The sequence below is a fragment of the Montipora foliosa genome, chromosome 8 (assembly GCF_036669935.1).
Source record: "Montipora foliosa isolate CH-2021 chromosome 8, ASM3666993v2, whole genome shotgun sequence".
In the NCBI taxonomy this organism is placed as follows: domain Eukaryota; kingdom Metazoa; phylum Cnidaria; class Anthozoa; order Scleractinia; family Acroporidae; genus Montipora; species Montipora foliosa.
The window spans coordinates 13,943,901-13,963,900 of NC_090876.1; the positions used below are offsets into that span (position 1 = coordinate 13,943,901).

At 38.4% G+C, this 20,000-nt stretch overlaps 1 protein-coding gene across 1 annotated transcript in view; it reads left to right on the top strand.

The window, feature by feature from the left end:
* LOC137967458 (separin-like) overlaps positions 1 to 20,000 on the top strand; it is a 32,037-nt gene that overhangs the window by 11,732 nt on the left and 305 nt on the right. Inside the window, exons 9-22 of the mRNA XM_068813978.1 lie at positions 265 to 516; positions 1,661 to 1,817; positions 2,884 to 3,024; positions 3,351 to 3,534; positions 4,133 to 5,229; positions 5,844 to 6,057; positions 6,657 to 6,699; positions 9,397 to 9,619; positions 14,414 to 14,559; positions 16,468 to 16,620; positions 17,282 to 17,449; positions 18,654 to 18,752; positions 19,071 to 19,141; positions 19,229 to 19,286. Coding sequence (XP_068670079.1) covers positions 265 to 516; positions 1,661 to 1,817; positions 2,884 to 3,024; positions 3,351 to 3,534; positions 4,133 to 5,229; positions 5,844 to 6,057; positions 6,657 to 6,699; positions 9,397 to 9,619; positions 14,414 to 14,559; positions 16,468 to 16,620; positions 17,282 to 17,449; positions 18,654 to 18,752; positions 19,071 to 19,141; positions 19,229 to 19,259 — 2,979 coding nt within the window. The 3' untranslated portion in view covers positions 19,260 to 19,286. The remainder of the gene's footprint in view (positions 1 to 264; positions 517 to 1,660; positions 1,818 to 2,883; positions 3,025 to 3,350; positions 3,535 to 4,132; positions 5,230 to 5,843; positions 6,058 to 6,656; positions 6,700 to 9,396; positions 9,620 to 14,413; positions 14,560 to 16,467; positions 16,621 to 17,281; positions 17,450 to 18,653; positions 18,753 to 19,070; positions 19,142 to 19,228; positions 19,287 to 20,000) is intronic.

The following is a 20,000-nucleotide window of genomic DNA, read 5'->3' on the forward strand; positions in this document are numbered from 1 at the left end:
TTTTTAGGCTTTTTTGGAAACTGCATGTTTAAAATATCCATAATTTATTATAATTATGGTGACAATGATACCTGTAAATCAACATGGTTTCAAGGATTTTCTCTCAAATTTAGTTTCACCCACAACCGTATTGTTCTATACATGTATGTTATGGTTCATTTTTTCCTGGTTCAAAGTGTCATCACATGTTAGGGAAAAAGAATAGTATCAATATTTTTATTGCTGTTTTGATATCTTACATGAACATCCCTGTTTTACCTGCAGCCAGTAAAGAAAACATGTGCTCTTCACATGGCAAGCATCCTCTCTAAAGCAATTGGCAGCACCAGTATTTTGGAAACTGGAGTATGTGCCTTGAGTGAAGCTGTTCATACCATGTGTGAAGTGCTTAATATTCATCATGCAAGTTTTCTGCTCCGCAATGCCAGTGAAATGCTTGATAACTTTGAGTCAAGTGACATTACTCAAGTTCAGTTCTTGCTCGCTAAGAGCCACTTCCTGTTGTTGTCAGGCAAGGTGAGAATGTCTTTGAAATACATCCTTGTTATGCAGCACACAAAGGCCTGGTGATGTTTCAGTTGTCAGTGGTTTCAATAAATACATACAGCTGAAGAAAAGCAGACATCGGCTACTTCAATCAGAGAAGTTGGCTACTTTTTCCCGGCTTAAATTGAAATTAATTACAGACAGATTCTTTCAAATATAAGACTGACATTAATTTTAATTAGTTGGTTACCCTTCTCAAATCATCTGCCAACTTTGTATTTTATCGAAACCCCTGGTTGTATAATGTATAAGTACTGTTTACAATGAATCAGATAATGTGGACAGGCTACTGATAGTACATGTAGATATGTGTTAAGGACAGTGCCTACTATTGTTATTGTGCATTTTATTCGATCTGTGCATCTTGAGATACTCGGGTTTTCTATGGGATACAGGGGTATTTTAGACTGTTTAAAACCATATGGAGAAAGCAGAACTTTAGCAAATGAAAATTGTGGGTAACCATACATTTGTCAGTGATCATTAATTAAGCTTCAGTTTGGAAAAGAATGCCATACATGTACATTGCTTTGTATTTTTAGTCTTTTGGCAAATATTGTTGATTAATATTATCTTTGAAAAATGGGTGGTTACCCCTAACTTCCTTTTTGGATTTCAATAACTCTTATTCAGGTCTGCTTTTCCTGCATATTCATAAACCACACAAGAATATGTTTGAATTAAGTAGCTTAGCACCATCCTTTAAGCTTTTGTAAAATGATGGGCCATTCACTCATTGGACTTGCTGTGCTTCATTGAACTGGTTATCCATTGTTTTATGCAAAGAACCTTCCAAAAGGAACGGTATTATGGGCTTGTGCAAAAAAGTACAGTAAGATACTGGTAATGCGATTTTGCAGGCAGTTATAGGCATAAAAATTGTCTGTAGTGACTTGGATAACTTAAATGCGACCACCGGTAAGTGATCCAACAATTTGTGACTGTGTGCACTGCACATAAAAGCTTCCTCAAGGAGAAAATCATTAATTTATCTCTTCCTTCGCAGGCTGAGAAAAACACTACACTATGCTCATTCTAGATCTATAAATTAAATTAATGTCTGTTACTGTGTTTTGCTTTGTTCTCTCAACTGCGTATGTATATTTCATACTAGTTTTCCGAGGGTGAGAACTGCCTGAAAGAAGTGCTTCAGAGTGGTGCCCTGACACACAAGTCTTACAAGAGTCACTTGATAAAGGCTAGATTGAAATCACTTTGTGCAAAATACTCTGTTCTCCCTGGCAAACATCACATGTTGACTGTTACATCTGGTATGTAGTACTCAAATTAACCCTAGTACTTATACAGATAGCCAATTGGAACTGGGAAAAAATTGTGAGATGGCAATAAATTATATTACTATATCTAGATAGATACCCCAAGTGCCTCTAATAATCAGGCAACAAAAACATAATGACAGTGGTCATGAAGCTATCATTAAAAAACATTGCAACATCTATAGAAGAGTTTACAACAATATCATAGTTTTGAGTCTTTCTCCAGCCTTTCCTCTTATACTCCCCTTTTCCTGTTGAATGCTTTAAAATTTTGAATTTAAAGCTTTTTGTTGAGACTACAACCATCCCTAAATGTTTTTGGGGAAAAGTTTCTTGGGAGTACACACTGTACATAAGTAACATGATTCTTTTATGTTCATTAGTGTTAACTTTGGCTTTCAAGATACCACTCTTAGGTCTTCCTCTATTCCTCCTCCTTCAAGTAGGTACTAAGGTTTGCAGTAGGCTCCTTCCTTCCTTCCTTCCTTCCTTCCTTCCCTCCTTCCTTCCTTCAGGTGGTTAACATTTCAGATGAAGGGTCAGTTCATGGCACTTTTTTCTTGGGCATTGCTAACTGGGTTTTCATGGTGCAATAGGTGCCGTTGTACACACCATGGTAAATTATCCTGAGGTGCATCACGCTTTGGTTTAAGTATACCGTGTTAACCAGCGGCCACACGTTACAAGGATAACCAAGGTAAAAAGAAATCTCACACAGTTCATTGGTGGGAAACTTGATCACAACTTGATCAGCATTGTGATTGGCTCTTGTTCCTCAGGCATCAAAACACCCTTCCAACTTACCACATGCTTTGTCTGATCTTTTTGATGTATCCATGGAAGTTTACCACAGGAAATTTGTCTTGGGGAATGTCAGGTCACACGCAATAAATACAGTTTTCCGTGGTAAAAGGGTTATTTACCGTGACGGTGGTGAAAGTGCCCCGTGTAACCGCACCTTATAATAATGATTGCACCATGAAAGCCCAGTTAGCAATACCCAAGGCAGTTGGTGATTCTTGATGTATGTGACCCTTGATAATTTTTTCCTTTCTTGAAGATCCTGGTCTTGGTTCTGTGACTCCTTTGGAGAGTGCTTTGGATGGTTTTTATAAACTGAGTCGCGTGGTGGAGGAGGTGTTTGGGGAAGACACTTTCAGTGTTAGCAAAAAGAAGGACAATCAAAAACAAAATGGCCAAGGTACAGTGGAAGATTTGAATTTTATCAAAAGGATGTATATCAAAGTCTTTCCAAAGCCTCATTTCTTTTTTTACAATTGCAAATTTGAAATGATTTTGTGTGTTTGCCTTTCACCACCAATTTTTTTTTTTTGGAAAAAAAAAAAGGTTCCAGTTCTTTTGTGCTAAATGTAGTTGAATATTTAATTCATTAAGGATGTCATGGAAAGTAAGTAGGGAAATGTCCCCTGCAATGGACACATGACAATGGCAATATAATGTAATTGACAATGACAAACAATGCCGATGTTACAGGATTTTTATCAGTTTTTTTGCTTTATTTTGCAGGAGAAGGGTCTTTGATTCCCTCAAGCCATACCCAGAGTCTTTTTCATTTGTCACTCCTAGATGACCTCTTGTCCTCACTCTTACATGTTGGCCAGCTATATTTTCATCAGGGTGCAGTGAGGGAAGCATTCAGGCAGTTTATTGATGGGCTCTCTCTGGCCTGGCACTTTTGCCTATCGCACAGGTATAATGAAATCTCAACAAAGAAACTGTATTATGAAGTCCTCTGTATAATCAGTTATATTCTCGAGTCATGATTATTAACATTATTGTATGGAAAAGAATGTAGATTCTACAAAGTTTCAGTTTAATAAAGTAACTTCATGAATTGTGGTTTAATTTGGCAAACTATTTTGAGGTTCCTAATGTTTATCCTCAGTATCCTTTAAGTTCTCTGTGGAGATCTTAAAAGGTCCTCAAGATGTTTTCATCAGGGGTCATCCTACAGTTGCAGTACATGTATGCTGAGGCATGCACATTTTTGATTACTTGTTTCCTCTGTTTGTGGATACCATGGAACTAAAGCAACTGCACTAAACAATAGATTTGACCGATGAAAAAACAATCAAACAGTGTTTATGTGCAGCATGCATGGTACATGTACATGTAGGTCATTTCGATTTCCCGCAGAAGAGCAACACAAGTGACCACACCTTGAGACAAACGTAAAATAGCTGATTATCACAAAGAACGAATTTTATTCAAAGGTGTTCAGTTGCAATTTTGACGTTTCCAGTGGCATTCATGGCATCACTGTTTAAAATCCCTATAATTTTTTTAAGGATTTCAGATTTTCTTGTCAACATTGCACAGTTGGAACTAAAGCAAGGAAAAAAAGAGAAATGTCAAAAGCGGCTTGAACAGCTTAAAGGAATCCTGCAACCTGTTTTGAGAGCATCCATTGATTCCGAACTTGCTGAAGAATCCATTGAAGAACCAGAGTTTATTGGGCATCCAGAGTCATGCAAATGTGTCAACTGTAGTGATACAGCCCTTCACACGATCATTATCAAGTACTGCACCTGTCTCTCTGGGTATTTAGTATCACTCTCAAGACTTGAACAATCAATGCATGCGTTAGACATAGCTGAGACAGTTTGCTTAAGTGCTCAAACTAGGATGACGAGATGTCTTGATAAACTTGATGTCAGTCTGCATCTGTGTGGTAAGGGAGGTGCTCAATCAAGTGAGAACCGATTGAATGGAATGCAAAAGAAAGGGAAAGCAAAGTCAGCAAAGGGAAAGAAGCAAAAAGACCCTGAGCTTGTGAAAAACCATTTAGTTGGTGTGATGTTCAGTCAACATCATCTGATGCTGCAGTGCTTGAAAGCAGAGCAGTTCCTGTTGAATGGAAAGGTTGAAGAAGCCAATAGTGAACTTTCAAAAGCCATAGAAACCCTAGCCAGTGCTGAGGGTGTTTTTGGATATATCCCAGTGTGCTTGCTCCATCTGAAAGCATACTTTCTTTACCTCTCTGGTGTAACAGTCTTGCTGCTTAACAAAGGAAATGTCAGGGACATTTTTGCTGATTTTCACTGGTTTGCTAAACATCCAGTTAAAGTTAAAAACACTTCAAGTGAAGACACTGAATTGAAGGAAGATTGTCCAGTAGCTGCACCAGTTGAAGATGAGATTGAAAAACCCAGGAGAGGTTTAAGTCGAAGAGGTAAAAGCTCAAAACCTTTAGATGAAGCATATCATGAGAATAACACCAGACCAACATCTTCAAGAACCAAGAGCAGAGGAAGAAGAAAGAAAGTGCAGGAAACTGACATGGAATGTGATGATTCAGATGAAGTAATTCAGCAGAAACCAAAGGGGTGTAGGAGTGTGTCTGGGCGTGTCAAGTCATCTAGGAAAATGAGTGTTGACAAAAGAGGTAATTTTGAGAAGTTTCCATTTCCTTATTTTTAAGTCAACAAATTGTTGTGTTGCATTATCTGAAAGGTAGGGTCCTTGGGGACAGGAAGCCTGAATAATAATAATAATAATTATTATTATTATTTGATCTCATTTCTGTGTTTACTGTAAGTACAATACAATGTATAATGTATGTACATGTACTATGCTTTATAGATTTATTTGAAGAGCACAGCTAAGACATGAGCCTCTCTGTGTGATCATGAAAAGTGTACATGTATCCTGATAGCAACAGAAAGAATAAGATAGCATGTGAACGCATGAATTACTCATTTCGAAATGCTTTGTTGGTTTCATACAAAGCAGGCTCTCAAGGTGTAGGAAAACAAGTCCTTAGTGAGAAACTTGACTCACTACAAAGATGCTTAAGAAATAAATTTTAAATGCAATCCTGAGCTACTCAGAATGGTGTTGAGAATTTAAAATCTTGAAGAAATATAGTAACCTGCAAACAGCTTTTGGTGTCCGAAGTGGCATCTGAATTTCTAATTTTCAAGTGCTTTCCACTACCCGTTAGGACTTGCGTGTTCCCTCGTAATCTATCAATGACTTCTTGCAATTATTGTTATCTAGCTCCAGCGTGGCTTGATCAAGTCATCAAGCACTGGAAGGAGGCATTTGATCTCTGCACAGCTTGTCCTCCAGCTTCTCAATTCTCAGACATTTGCAAAGGCCTTGCATTCTGTCTTGGCAGAGCAGCAGCGGGATGTGCTATGTACTATTTGAACTTATCCATGTCAGTCACTCTCAGACATCAGGCTTTGACAAGCACAGGAAAGAGAATCAAGTAAGAGTGTCCATAATGAGCCAATCCTTTCCTCTTTCCTTGTTTGCCAACTCAACCATCACCCACCAGCATTTAATCAGTTATGATTTATGAAGGGATACTTAAAAAAAACTTGAGTACCTCTCATTGCACCATGCCATTGAGTTACAGGCGACCTGTGGTAGCTAGGCCTTTAAATTAGATTGAGTTGACCTTTGTCCTGTTATACTGCTTGGACTGAAATTATTGTCAAAAGGTGGCAATCTACTTGCAGATGTACTAAAGCGCATGCTTCACTTGATTTCATATCCACCATTTCATCGTTGATTCATTCTTCACGGGAATATTGGAACCCACAAATGACCAGCTCCCAACGTCAATGGCTTCATAGCTCAGTTGATTAGAGCGTCGCACCGGTATCGCGAAGTCACAGGTTCAAACCCCGTTGAAGTCCTGAATTTTTCAGGCTTCTTTACGCAATTGCAAAAATTGGGTTCATAACTGCGAGGATCATAGCTTCACTTGATGTTAACTGTATCTTCATGATTGTTCAGTTTTTTTTTCCAGCATTGTCATTTTAATTATCTCTTCAAATGTCTTGTTTTCTCTTTTTATTTTAGGAGAATAACAAAGGATCTAGCAGGTGCCTTCCCATCGACTCGTGTATGTATTAATTATTATTAATATTTAGTTAAAAGAAAATGTAATAAGGTTTAGTCTATGAGCTTAGTAGTCTTCTCAACAATAGTTAGGCACACAACTGCAGGATCTTAAACTGACGTCTTTGGGCATTTATGTTCATCAATAGTCTTAAGCCGTTGCTTGAAGCAAGCTGCCACCCTGCCAAAGACCCATCCTTTTAGTTACATTGTATAAAGCACCCATGGTAGGCCCAAAGAGGTGGATGATGCCTGTCAATAGCAACTGTAGTTAAGTCAGATCAGCAGTGCAGAAGCCATGTATTAGGGAGTTTAAGATCTTTGACGGCGACGGTTGACGAAAACGTTACCTCAAAACACAACTTTGCTTTATCATAAGTCTTTCGCGATTATTCAGTCTCGTTTACGTCCTACAATATGGGCGACGTATCCTAAAAATAAACTGGTACGAGCGGTTTCAGGGTGAAAATAGAGATTAAAAGATTCTCTGTTGCATGCTTACGTTGTCGTCAATAGTTGGATAGTTTTGTGGCGATGTCGTAGTCGTAGCCGTCGTCGTTTCTTAAACTCCCTATTGTGCGCGACGTTGCGACCGCTGAGGTCGCTAATGCGACTGAATTTGATTCACTGGCAACTATTTTTACACTTAGTCACCAGCCTGGCTGCCAAGGTTTTTATGTTATATATTAATTATTATTTTTTAATTTTTCAAATGTTATTGCAATGAATGTCCAATAGCGGACAATTTTTTTTTTTTTTTTTTTTTTTTTTAATAATAATAGCGGACTATACTTCACGCTTTAATGCATGTTGCCTTTGAAAATGGTGTTTACATTTTTAAGGAAACGCAAACTGAAATCTGCATCTTTCATTAACTTCATTGCAGAAGCGACATCCAAGATTTTTCTAAAAACTTTTAATTTTATTTGGGAAGTGTACATAATAGATTTTGAATACAGAAAAAGCCTTACAACTTTAAAATACATAAACAAACTAAATGTTATGACCATGTACTTGCATGTACACCAGTATGCCTTGTGTTTACTCAGTAATAGAATTGGTTTCTAGCTTTCGTATGTACCATAGCCATTTTTCCATTGACAACTGTAATTCTCAGAAATAATGTGAAAGAAATGAAAATGTTGTTCATGATGAATCATGTTAAGAAAATTTGAAAAAAATGTACCACTGTCACAAATGTCGCAAATTATTTAAATGCCAAAACAAGGGAATATACAATTTAATATCCGACGCACTTTAAGGCAGTGTTACACTGTGCAATTCCTTTGTTCAACTTTTCTCTTGCAATGCCATTTCTACAAATTTTCTCACATTACGAAACAAGTTGTTTAAAGGCGCTGTTACACTTTAATTGTTTTTGTGCTACTTATCTTGCAATGCTTTTGACCGTTACAAGGTGTGTTACATTAGGCAATGATTCATGCAACTTGTCTTGCAATGGCGTTGCAAGGCAAGTTGCACAAAATATTGCCCAGCGTAACAACGCCTTTACGTGCTCTGATTTTCGGCTTGGCCTCGCTTACATTTTACCTTGATACAGGTGTCCATACAGGCTTAATACACTTTAAAAATGCTTGTTAGAATGCAGCCCTCACTTTTTACAAAGAAGTGAAAGAAACATCCCATTGTTTTTCAACAAGTGTATGTTTTTTTCTGACAATTCCAAAATAACTAAATTGCAACATTAAAAGTGGTTATAAGGTGTACATGTCTTTGTATTTGTTGTATACCATGTTTGACCTTTTCCTTAAGTAAAGTCGTGTGAACTCTTGTAAAGGCGATGCTGTAACACATGAACCGATTTCAACGTTGATTGTCACTGGTCAGCGGCAGCCTGGATTCACCTTTTCATAATAAAAGTAAAGTTACGCATACTCTTAGTCTAGCCAAGGTTTTTTCCTGAAAGTCGAGCACTGCGACTAGCTTGCAATATTATTAGGAGTGCAGGGTTTGTTGGCTGCACAACCCTTGATGGCATCGGCACCAGTTGTTGATAATGATGATGATGCTTATGAAACAAACTCTTGCTTTCAGGAAGAGTTAAACAGGTGCACCACAAGAGCTGAAAGCCAACTGTCTAGAAATGAGTGCGTAGACCTTAAATAATACGTTGGTGCTGGATGAAGTCAGAAAGCCATGTTCCTGCTTAAACTGGAATTTTTTCAGTCAGTTTTGTAGACTGGCTCGGTAGTTTTTGTATGGGGATGTTTCATTTGGAGTCGTATGAACAAACATAATAGGGAGCTTAAGCAACGACAACAGCGACGGCAACGAGAACGTCACAAATTTGCATATTTAGAGGGTAAAAACAATAGCTTTGCATGCCCTGCACGTGCGTTTTTCACTTTTGTCCATTTCGTTGCCGTCGTCAGCAAAACAACAACGTGAAATAGCCAAGTTTTTGGTTTTATGAAGAACGTCAGCACTTGAAGATAAATTTTCATTTTCTCTCCTAAAATTGAGTGCCGTTCCGACTGGTGTCATCTTTGAGGAATTACCACACCCTTGTCATATTAAAAACGTTGAAATAGTCACGAAGTGATTAAAATAACGCAAATTTATATTTTGAGATGACGTTCTCGTTGCCGTCGCCGTTGTCATTGCTTAAGCTCCCTAATTTTATTTCAGTCTATTGTTTTAATCTAACAGCCACTGTAGTTGCACATTTATTCCTCCCCAGGAAAACGGTGGAGAAATCACTCACCTTGTAAAGGAATTTTCGTCCTTGTCACTTAACACAAGCTCATCTACTTCAATAACTCCTGAAGTTCCTTCCAAGTTAGATGAGCTGGTGAAGATCCGTAATGTGATGAAGTTTAACTCACTTTCAAACAACAGTGTGGAATCATCTTCACATAGATTTACTGTTGAAGAAATGGCTCTTTTACAGAAAATTCCAAAAGGTAAGATTTGTTGACTCAGAGATTTATCCATGGTTTAGTAACTATGTTATCATGTGTACAAATATAAGAAAAGACCTGACATGAACATTATGGTGTTCAGAATATGTGCTGTTTCTGATATGAAGAGAAAGTGGTCAGAGCACTTGCTGTCCAACATGGCCACTGGACTTAACTCCCAGACTCGACGTCATTTGTTTGTTGACTTTGTTGGTCTACTTTGGCTGACCCTAGAGGTTTTTCTCGGGGTGCTCCAACCTTACTTTTGTTATTTTGGAAAGAAAATCTCTGTGCTAAACCTGTCAAAGGGGCTGGTGTTATGTTATACTGCTGAACATGGTTACCCTTGACCCAGGAAATCATGGAAGTAGTTAATGCCTTCCTGTAAACCCAGCTTGGACAGCCCTACCTAAAATTGTCTTTCTTCACTATCTCCTTATATTACATCACCTTTCCCCTCTTCATTTTGAGCCAAATGAGCTCATTGGAGTTGACATGACGAACACTTGCATTTTCAGCATTAAATTAGGGAGCTGAAAGATAAATATAAATATAACATTTTTACGTGAAGCATAGTTTTCTGGCATATTCAAATAAATTTGCTTCAGTGTCCCAATTCATTTGTCTTGGATTGTGGCTCTTTTTGTGGGGCTGTACGATAAATTGGTTTTTACACAGGTCATGCCAGTACTTTCTTTGCCCAGAAACCTAAAACCAGTTATGATGAATAATTACGTGGAATGCCGAAGGCATCCACGTCTTAAAACTGGGCTGGAATCTTTTTTTTGTTGGTAGTCACAAATGTGCATACCCCACGGATATTGAATTAATCTCCGATCGGGTGGACTGATTTATATTCCCTACGGTATTTCCCAACTTCCCTGCCCCGAGGAGAACTCCTATACTTCCCGAGCCATCACGATTTTTCTCTGCTAGCGCGTTAGACCACTCGGCCACCGTGACACACTTCCGTCAGAATGGTGAAAGCAAACATTTATAATAGAATCTTTCCGCCCGCCATGATTGTTTCAGTATTAAACTATTCGATAAAGTGGATAGATGCTTTTTCTTTGAGAAAGGCAAGCTTTAAAGGCAAGGAGAATTTTCTACGTTATTTCTAGATCTTGCTTCGTACTTGTGTGTTCCACTGTGAACATTATTATTTTGCATACAACGAATACTTCATTAGAAGCATTTTGCATAGAACGAATACGTACTCCAATATTTCTTGGGAACCAGTTTGTTCGCCGTTTTGACGTAGAAAGAAAATAAGAAAATAGCTTTGAACGGCCAAACAAGATAAAAAATGAAATCAAGTTTAAAAAAAACGAATTAGCTATCGCCGTCACGGGCAACCTCGTTCCCAGGGTCTCTCTTCTCTGCCTCCATTGTCGTTGAGAGAAGACCCTGGTTCACGCTGGTCACGTGTCTCCCAGAATCTGGGAGGTTGGCGAAATGTGTGTTAGGGGATGGGTGGCAATGTAGGCTTTGTTGACATTGCAAAGAAGGGAATCAGCACGCAATTGATTTTGTGGCCAGATAACCATTGACAAAACGTTTGACAGCAGTATTTTATGTACTACACATATGGAACCCGATGTGAAAGAAAAAAAGTTGTGGTCAAATCGATCAGACGCCACAGAAAATATCCTCACGTTATTCAAGTTTTCATCCGTGTGAAGGTCCGGATCAACGAAGAATGCTAATAGTTTGCGACAATTTTAAAGGAAAGAAGATTTTGTCGTGCACGAAAACAAGCGAAACGGTTATCCATGGAAAACAAACATGTTCAGTGATCAGCCGGTGTGTTGTTATTTAAGTTCTCGAGTCACATATCGACCTCAAATCCATCAAATCAAACTGTATTAGCATGTGCAGGTATTTCATTTTGTTCTTTGATTTTCGTTTTTCTTTCGAAAGTTAAACAACGTGATTGCTAAGGTCGTAATCTTGTACAGCGAGTTGACAGTTTAACTTATGATATTTATATTTCAACAACTTCGTGTAAATTGTCGATGTCGTTAAGATTTTTTTTACCACTGCACCGCGCTTTAATAGCGTGTATATTTTTAGTCGCAGTAAAATAAAAGAGACATTTTTATCAAGCAAACGTAGTGTTTGGTGTATTCTTTTATGTTAGTGTTTGTTCTGAAGAAGCAACTTTGGCTACTAACGAAATTAATTTTTTTTAAAGCGAACGTCAATCGCCGCTCGACATTGAAGTCGTCTTGTCGATCACAAAAGCTCTTGCTTTTAGTTTGACCGCTTTTGTGGGAATTCATCTCCTTTTGGAATATAACATCAGCTCTTTTGACCTTTTTATTTTAGAAATGCCTTCTTAAACGAATATTTTTTCGCCCAGGTGCGGTTGCGGGATCAAAATATAACGAAAACACTACCCTAGTGGAAAAATGTTTGTCGACAAGTGCCACGTGACCAGCGTGAACCAGGGTCTTCTCTCAACGACAATGGAGGCAGAGAAGAGAGACCCTGGGAACGAGGTTGCGTCACGGGGACTTCGCAGCCGTCCCCCATCCAAGTACTAACCTCATTCGGAGGAGCTTAACTTCAGCTAACACTTGGACTAGCATCAACGATTGCGATCTTTATGTTAAATTCGCACATAGATCTTGTCGAACTTTATAACACTTGAAAGAAAAAAAAACGCACTAACAAAAACCAGGTGTTATGCCGTCATTTTGTCACAGATGTATCCTTTGTTTCGTGAGTTGTCAGTAAACACGCAAGGTATAACTTGATCACAGGCGGCCGCTAAAATCGATGTCACTTCCGATTTTGCGATTTTACTTGTATGACCAAAAGTACGATAGAAAAATTGAACTCTGATGGAACGTAACAAAAATCTCCCGAAATGTTTTTCGCTGATGGCAAATTGTTTTATTCTCGATCGACACTTCCTAAAAGTTCCTTCTGCTCTCCTTAAAAACTACATGTTAATATTTATTTACTTTTTCGTCAATATTTGTTTTGCATAAAGCAGGCTAGCAAAATCTGTACCTTGCTTTGTTCGCATTTTTGAGCGTTAAAATAGAATTTTTGGGCGTATGTTCCTGACAGCAAAAGTCGCATATTTTAACGTCCCCCATCCAGATACTAACCCCGCTGGAAAGGGGAAAAATTTAGTAACATTGGTCTTGGAAAGGTGTCAGAAGCTCAGAGTACACGCTTAAGGTTGTGGTGAAAAAGAAGTTGTAAATGATCAACATATCGGCTTTGAAGCCAAATGTTTCTCGATTTCCTGTTATTTTCTTCAATCGTTCTAGGCTTAGTATTTTACTGAACCACATGTCTTCTTAGAGGGTATATAGCAAAGATGTCTACCATGGCACCGTAATGATTTACGATACCAAGCAATGTCCTGTACTATTAGAGCTACATATTGTGCAAGGACTTGAATCTCCTGGAAAAAACAAAACGCCGCTCAGTTGACAGTTATGGAAAAAAACACTGTCAAGTTACTGCACTACCACACGCAATGCGTTCTTACTTTAAAAAATATCCCGTATCTCCTCAATTCTACCCCCCCCCCCCCCCCCTTACCTCCAGACTAAAAATCCCGTATCCCCACAATTTTTTTACCTAATTATCCCGTATCCTGATCGCTTCTCGGGCTTTTGGCTAAGATTAGTTTCTTGGCCAAGGACTACGGTCAAGTACTATTGTACAACGTACGGTACTTTTTCAGTGCCGTAAGGGGCAGGCACGGAACAGTTTCGGCTGTTTGTCTGTTCTCTCGAGAAACGATGACGAGGGTTTTTTGGGTTTTTTGTTCAGCTCGAATGTAGAATCAGGACGAACTGTTGTAGTTTCTGAGAACTATTTACTACTTGTAGCTTTTGTTGAGTTTTGAATCGATGATAGAGAGAGTTTTAGCGATCTCAATCCGGACTGGACTACTGGATTTAAGGATTTTTCTTAACGAGATTTCAAGTTATTTTGGAACGTTTGGTACCAAGTTACTGAAATCAAGATTATGGAATTGTAAAATTAGAACTTTGGACTGGACTATACAACACGCAATTACGGAATTTTTGAGCTTTGAGAGAAATAGAGCACGGATGTTGTCTTCTTGTCTTCGCCACGGCAAATTTATACAGTTTGCAAGGAACTAAACCAGGATTACAGAACGAGACGTCGATTACAGGGCCCGGTTGTTCGAAAGCCAATTACCTTAATCCAGGATTAGCGTAAACTTTTGTTTCATGTTTTCAACTTTTTGGTCACAGTTTCCTTTGCTTATTTTTGTTTTTCAAGATTGACTTCTTCTAATGTAAAGTTTTTCTGAATATCAGCCTTGAACAGCATTTGGGAGTAGAGGATAAAACTCGTTTTAAAACCCAGTTTCTGAACAACTGGCCCAGGATGATAAGTTGTTGAACTGTGATTTGTAATAAGTTTTTCGGATGATTTAAGGCTGATCCTGTAATTTTTGGATGAAAGGAGTTAACGAAGCAAGTAAAACTGTAGGATTTGAATTAAGTCTCCTTCCAAAAAATAAATAAATAAAAGATCCCGTATCCTGATAACCTGCTAATAGGGCTTCGTTGTTTGCATTTGCAAATTTAGTAACAGTAATGAGTTTTTACAACAAAAAACTTTAAGTTATATCACAGATGTATCTTTCTAGTAATCTTTTGCCATTTTCCGAAGTCTACCTGTACTTGAAGTTCACTGTAACTGGACAATTTGTGTTAACTGTTTGCGCATTCCACGGATACGCCCTTGTAGGCGTCTTGTTAATGTTATCAAATAACTGTCAGTGACTTTTATTCTTAGAATGGACAGTGTGCACTTTGGAGACTGTTGAGCTGCCAGGAATTGAACAAAGAGAACTTTTAATCTGCAGGATAAGAGCAGGCTCTGAACCAGTGCTGGTCAAGATTAACACAACTGCTGGAGAAGATCAACTCATGGAAAATGATGTACGCCAGGGGAATCCCCACATATTGAATAACTCACCACTTTACCACTGACTATTATTTGAGAAAGCGCAAGTTTTTACACTTTAGTCTCAGCAAAGCAATAAGATTGTTTTATAAACTTTAGTTGTATGAAATTCTCTGGTTGTCTTGGTTGCATTGGCCATTTCCAAAAAAACCATAATACTCTTTGTTTATGTACTTTTTGCCAATAAAAGTAGAATATAAACGTTAAGGTAAAAGCTGTGAAAATTATGAGTCTAAACGTTTTTGATCAATTTGATCAATTGATCAAAAACGTTTAGACTTGTAATTTTCACAGCTTTTACCTTAAAGTTTTATACTCTTTGTTTGTTTCCCCAAATTTTGCATAAGCATTGTTTCCAGTTACTCTTGGGACTTACAATGGTCCCAAGAGAAAACAAAAACAATGCTCATGCAAACTTTGGGGGAACAAACAAAGAGTATAAAACTTATCATAGTATTTCCCAAAGTGGCCTATTGAGAGTGTAAAATGATGATGCTTTTATTCTGGTTGTATGAAGTTGTTTCACGAATCAACAATAGATGAGACTTAAGGTGTGTGTGGTGCGTGCCTTAAACCCATTGATTCCTGAACTGCTCCTCATTGCCGAGTAAAATATGTTAAGCTCACTCTTTTTGACTGAGTTTAACCCATCACACCTCAAATATCCCAGGACGTCCCCCATGGACGAGTAAAATCTATTATGTGTCAGTCTCAGGGGTCAGTGGGTTAATGGGTATGTAGTTTTTGACTGACTTTAACCCATTCATACCCCAAATTGACAAGTCAAATTGTCTGGCATTAGACAGAGTAAAATGTAGAAAGGAGTAAGTCTTAGGAGTCAATGGGTTAGGTGATGTAATTTGGCAAGGGGGAGCAGTGGTTTCAAAACATAAAAATGGGCAACCGATCAAAAGCGTCTGCTAGTTCACTTTTTTCCCGTAAACTGAAGTAATTGAAGACAGATTCTTTCAAACATAAGATTCAAATTCATTTTCACATTATTTTGACAAAAGTCGGTTACTCGACTCAGACCACCTGCCAACTTCAAATTTGATTGAAACTCCTGGGGGAGGGGGCCTACGTATTCAAGAATGACATAATGACATTACTGCAAAACAAGCCAAAAAGCAAAGGAATGTAAATCCAATAATGGGAAGCCTTCTGTGACAGGCAAGTTTAGAAATGTACTTGCAGTAAGATGCATGCCGATTTTGATTCTCGCAAAAGGTCCCCTTGCTATTCCCCAACTTAATCTCTCTTGCCTAGGAATATAAGTGTCTCCTAAACTCTGCTTCTCAAGTTAAGAGAAGTGGGTGTGGGTGCATTTACCCTTCACTAAAAATATGCCCAACACAAACACCTGCCTTATTATTGGAAATGCTTTGATTTTACTGGACACTTTGTCCTGGGCAGTGCGACGCCCAGTGGTTAGGGCGCTTGCCTTGAGATCTGGGGATCCCACGTTTAAGACATGTTCTGAGCACAGGTTGAATTTGTTCCTGGTAGTCCCTGGTTCAACTTCTCACCTGCACTTGTAAATAGCCAACTAGCTTGTCTCCGGCCAGTTTAGATTCTTAACAGTTGTTGTTGAATGTTCTGTTCTGTCGTGATTGTGTTTCATTGGCCCTGAAAAGGCCCTATGGGGAGTGGTCTATTAAGTATGTATTGTATTGTGTTAAATAGCAAAATTTGGTGTGCATCCATTTAGCTGGTAGTGCATTTCTGGACACACAGCTGTAATTAAGTGTCCTTCAAGAGCTGTAACACCGCTCAATTGGGAATCTGCTCCATGACCGTTATCTCTTCAAAAATTACTTTCAGCCAATTTTTTTAAACATTTACATGTAAGCATCAACATCAATGATAGCTTTCTTTTCATGCAGTCAGATGATGTTGTGATGGATCTGACCAGGCTATTCCAGTGCAATTTGATGGAAGAATTTAGCAACCTTATGAGCAACAATATCAGGAGCATGAGCGTGGAAAGCACCTCTGAATGGTGGGCAAAGAGAACTAGGCTTGACACAAAAATGAAGGTGAAACATTAAGCCAACCAAGGCCTAAGGTTTAAGCACGTAAAAATGTCTAGTATACTACATGATTGTACAGCTGTCTGAACTGTGAGTGAGAGGTTGGAATGATAATCGCAGTTAGGGGTCGGTGAGCAACTTGGAAGTTGCAAAGAAAATCCTATAATCGACTGTTAGTAGATGCAACAAAATAATGGTAGAGTGTATGTCATAATTTATCCACTGTCCATTCATTACTTACAAATAGGTTATTCAGTTCCCTTTTGGTTTGATAACTTACTAGTTGATAGGTTTAAAGCACCTCATGGTTCAGTCCAGGTGCTAGCTAGTCCAGCTGCACCAGTGCATATTTGTAGTCTTCTTTTAACATGCCAAAGTTGCACACATGATGGCTAAACCCATTTTCTACGTTGATACATTCAAATCATTACGTTGCCTAGTGCTGGATAATTAGATGGTTGATAGCAGCAATTTTTTGCACTTCTCTTTTAATGGATTACTTTTAAAGTAAATGTGCCTCTGACACTTGTTGATCAGCATACTGACCACTGCATTTAGAATAATACTGTCTAAAAAAAATTATGCAACAACGACGATGCTGCTTATTTTCCTATTGGACCAGTTTTTTTCCTGTTTACTCCCTTTTTGTGAAAAATTCTTCTCTCAGAATTTCTTGGAAAAGCTTGAAGCGGCGTGGTCAGGAAAATGGAAAGGAGTTGTTCTTGGTGAACCAGTTGATAAGGATTGCCAGGATACAGTGATAGACTTTGCTAAGAAACTGCAGAAGCAAATTGGCTGTTTATGTGGATGTGAGCCTGACATGCAACTTCTTGAGGTATGCAGCAGATCATTCATGAAATTGTTTTGTGATGACTGTTAAACAGTTGCTGGGACACCAATGTACACTGTACATCATAGGAACCATATCTTAAAGTGGCCACAACTTAGCCGGATCACAATGACTGAGTTGAAGAAAAAAAATTAATTGCATATTATACATATCATGTTGCACGAACATGATGCATCCACAGGATTAGGCACTATTAATCTGCAAAGATTTGCAGTGGTAAATAATTGGTCCTCAACCAAAGGCAGGCAAAAAGTTAGCATAAATGTGCCTGACATGTCTAACTGTCACAATGGCTGAGTTTGTTAGCTGGTTTTGCACTGAATGACCTCTTTTCTGCAGTGTGTTACCTGAAAACTGCATTTCACATAGCCAAGAAGAATGGAGATTTTTCTATGCTTATTTTTATACTGTGTAACGGTAATATTGGAGCTAATACATCTTGTGAACAACTGAGGCCAGGAGGCTAACCTGTATTGTAACTCACAGCCTGGGCTGTAGGTTTTTGCCAAATGAACCATAGAGCGGTTTTTAATTGAGTGTCACTCAGTGATTGGTTCAAAGTTCTTGTTCCACTTTTTCAACCAATCAGAAGTGAAACCAAAACCAATCGTGGCTCGCGCGTGCACATTTTCTCACACTTTGTGTCGGCTTCGTGTAATTATTCCGAGTTTTGATTGGTTTGCTGGATTGTCTTCGTCCTTTTTGATTGTGTTTTGATCGGCCAAAGTAATTACTTTGGTTTTGGTTTCACAACACTCGATTGAAACTCGTTCTAATGGTGTAATAGCCTAACAACTCTGTTGCTAAGTGGAGGTTCAGTACCTGAGACTTCCAGGAACTCCCATTAATGGCAGCCAGCTCCTAGCTGGAGTCTGCTCCTTTGGCTGGGAATCCTGGAATTACACAGCCATGAGCCCCTGTTGCATGGGGGATATGCACCTGTTACATTGATAAGAACGGTGGAAAAATGGGGGAGGAAAGAGAAACAGCAGCTAAAAACGCTCCACAAACTTTCTTTTTCCACTATACAATGTAATGGTTATACCCTTCAGCACAAGAAATCATGGCGCATGCGCAAACCTAAAAAAGCAGTGGACCACAACTGGTGCATAAGCAATCCTGCTGTTCATTCCGTTAATTCAGTTGTCAAGTGCTGTTTTGAATACAATTTATTTGCTATCTGTTTTAGATCCTTGTTAGTTCTTTGCCTCACTTGTCAAGACAAGAAATGTGTGAAGCATTTGCAGAGATTACTGGCATGGATCCTGCATCACCTTGTATGAATCAAGTAATGAAAAGTCCAGTTTCTCATCTTATTTGTTGTGCCTTTGGAAGGAGGTTTTTGATATGATAAAAATTAATAGTTTCAAGGTGATTAGAAGAGAACAAGCTGCTGGATCCTGTTATATATTAAATTTAAACATAAGCATGGTTCAGAGTTCAGGATTGAGACTTTAAAGAACACAAGGTTTCAATTTCATCACAGAATCGTCAATAAGTTATAGAGTTAGTCATTCAGTCTTCAGAAAACAGGGGGTGGGTACTTGCCTCAACCCTGTTTACAATCATGATACTACTAATAATATTATGATATCGCCTGTTGCAGCTCCTTGATGAGTTTGGGGATCTCAGTATCAGCGCAATTTCCACTGTTAAGGAAGGGAATGATCTAAAGAGGTGTGAAATGCCATCCTTGAAAATAAGAACCTTTTTCGCAGAAGAGATCATTATTATGGTAATTTTTGTGTATTTTTTTATTAACAGGTTTAGGAGTAAATTAGGAAAAGTTCCTTGACATCCTGACATTCTCATTCTGGGAAAGGTAAGATACTGTAACAAAGATTTATATAGTCAACTCTCCGCTTTGATCGAACACCCTCATAAGCAAACAGCTCTACTTACAGACTGACACTTTTTTCAATTTCCCATTTTAGCTTCCAGTCAAACTATGTATTTACAGCTTTCCGTAAGCGGCGCTCTCTCATAAGCAGAGACGGACACTTTTGTTTGCGCTCTCTCTTAAGCGGACACCCTATGTCTAATAATTGACCCTGTAACGAAAATTGTCTTTAATTTTTAATACAGTCAAATGAAACTATGATCTTTGTCAGAGCAGCAGAACAGTGGGGTCCGTTTGTCAAATCTCCATTTGTCCGCGGGAAATCAAGCTGTCTGTTCGTTCAACATGAACAAGAGTCCAACATGTATTTGTAGTACATCCTAAATGTCAGCAACTGGAGCAGAAACAGGATGATGTCCCAATAATTTAATATTTGGCCCCCAATAAAGGATATTTAAAATGAAAACAAAACAGAAATAGTACCGGTAATTATAATCATAAAAATAGTAAGAAATTATTATATAATTACAATCAAGTTAATTTAAAAAGAATTTAAAACTTACACCCCCGCCACTTGGGGGATTATAAGAAAGGGTTTTGTTATTGTCAAAGTCTAAAAGCCTTCTTTAAAAGTGTGAAGTGAGTCGGCACTTTTTGTGCTCATTGGCAGTTTCTTCCAGAAATGGATAGACCTAC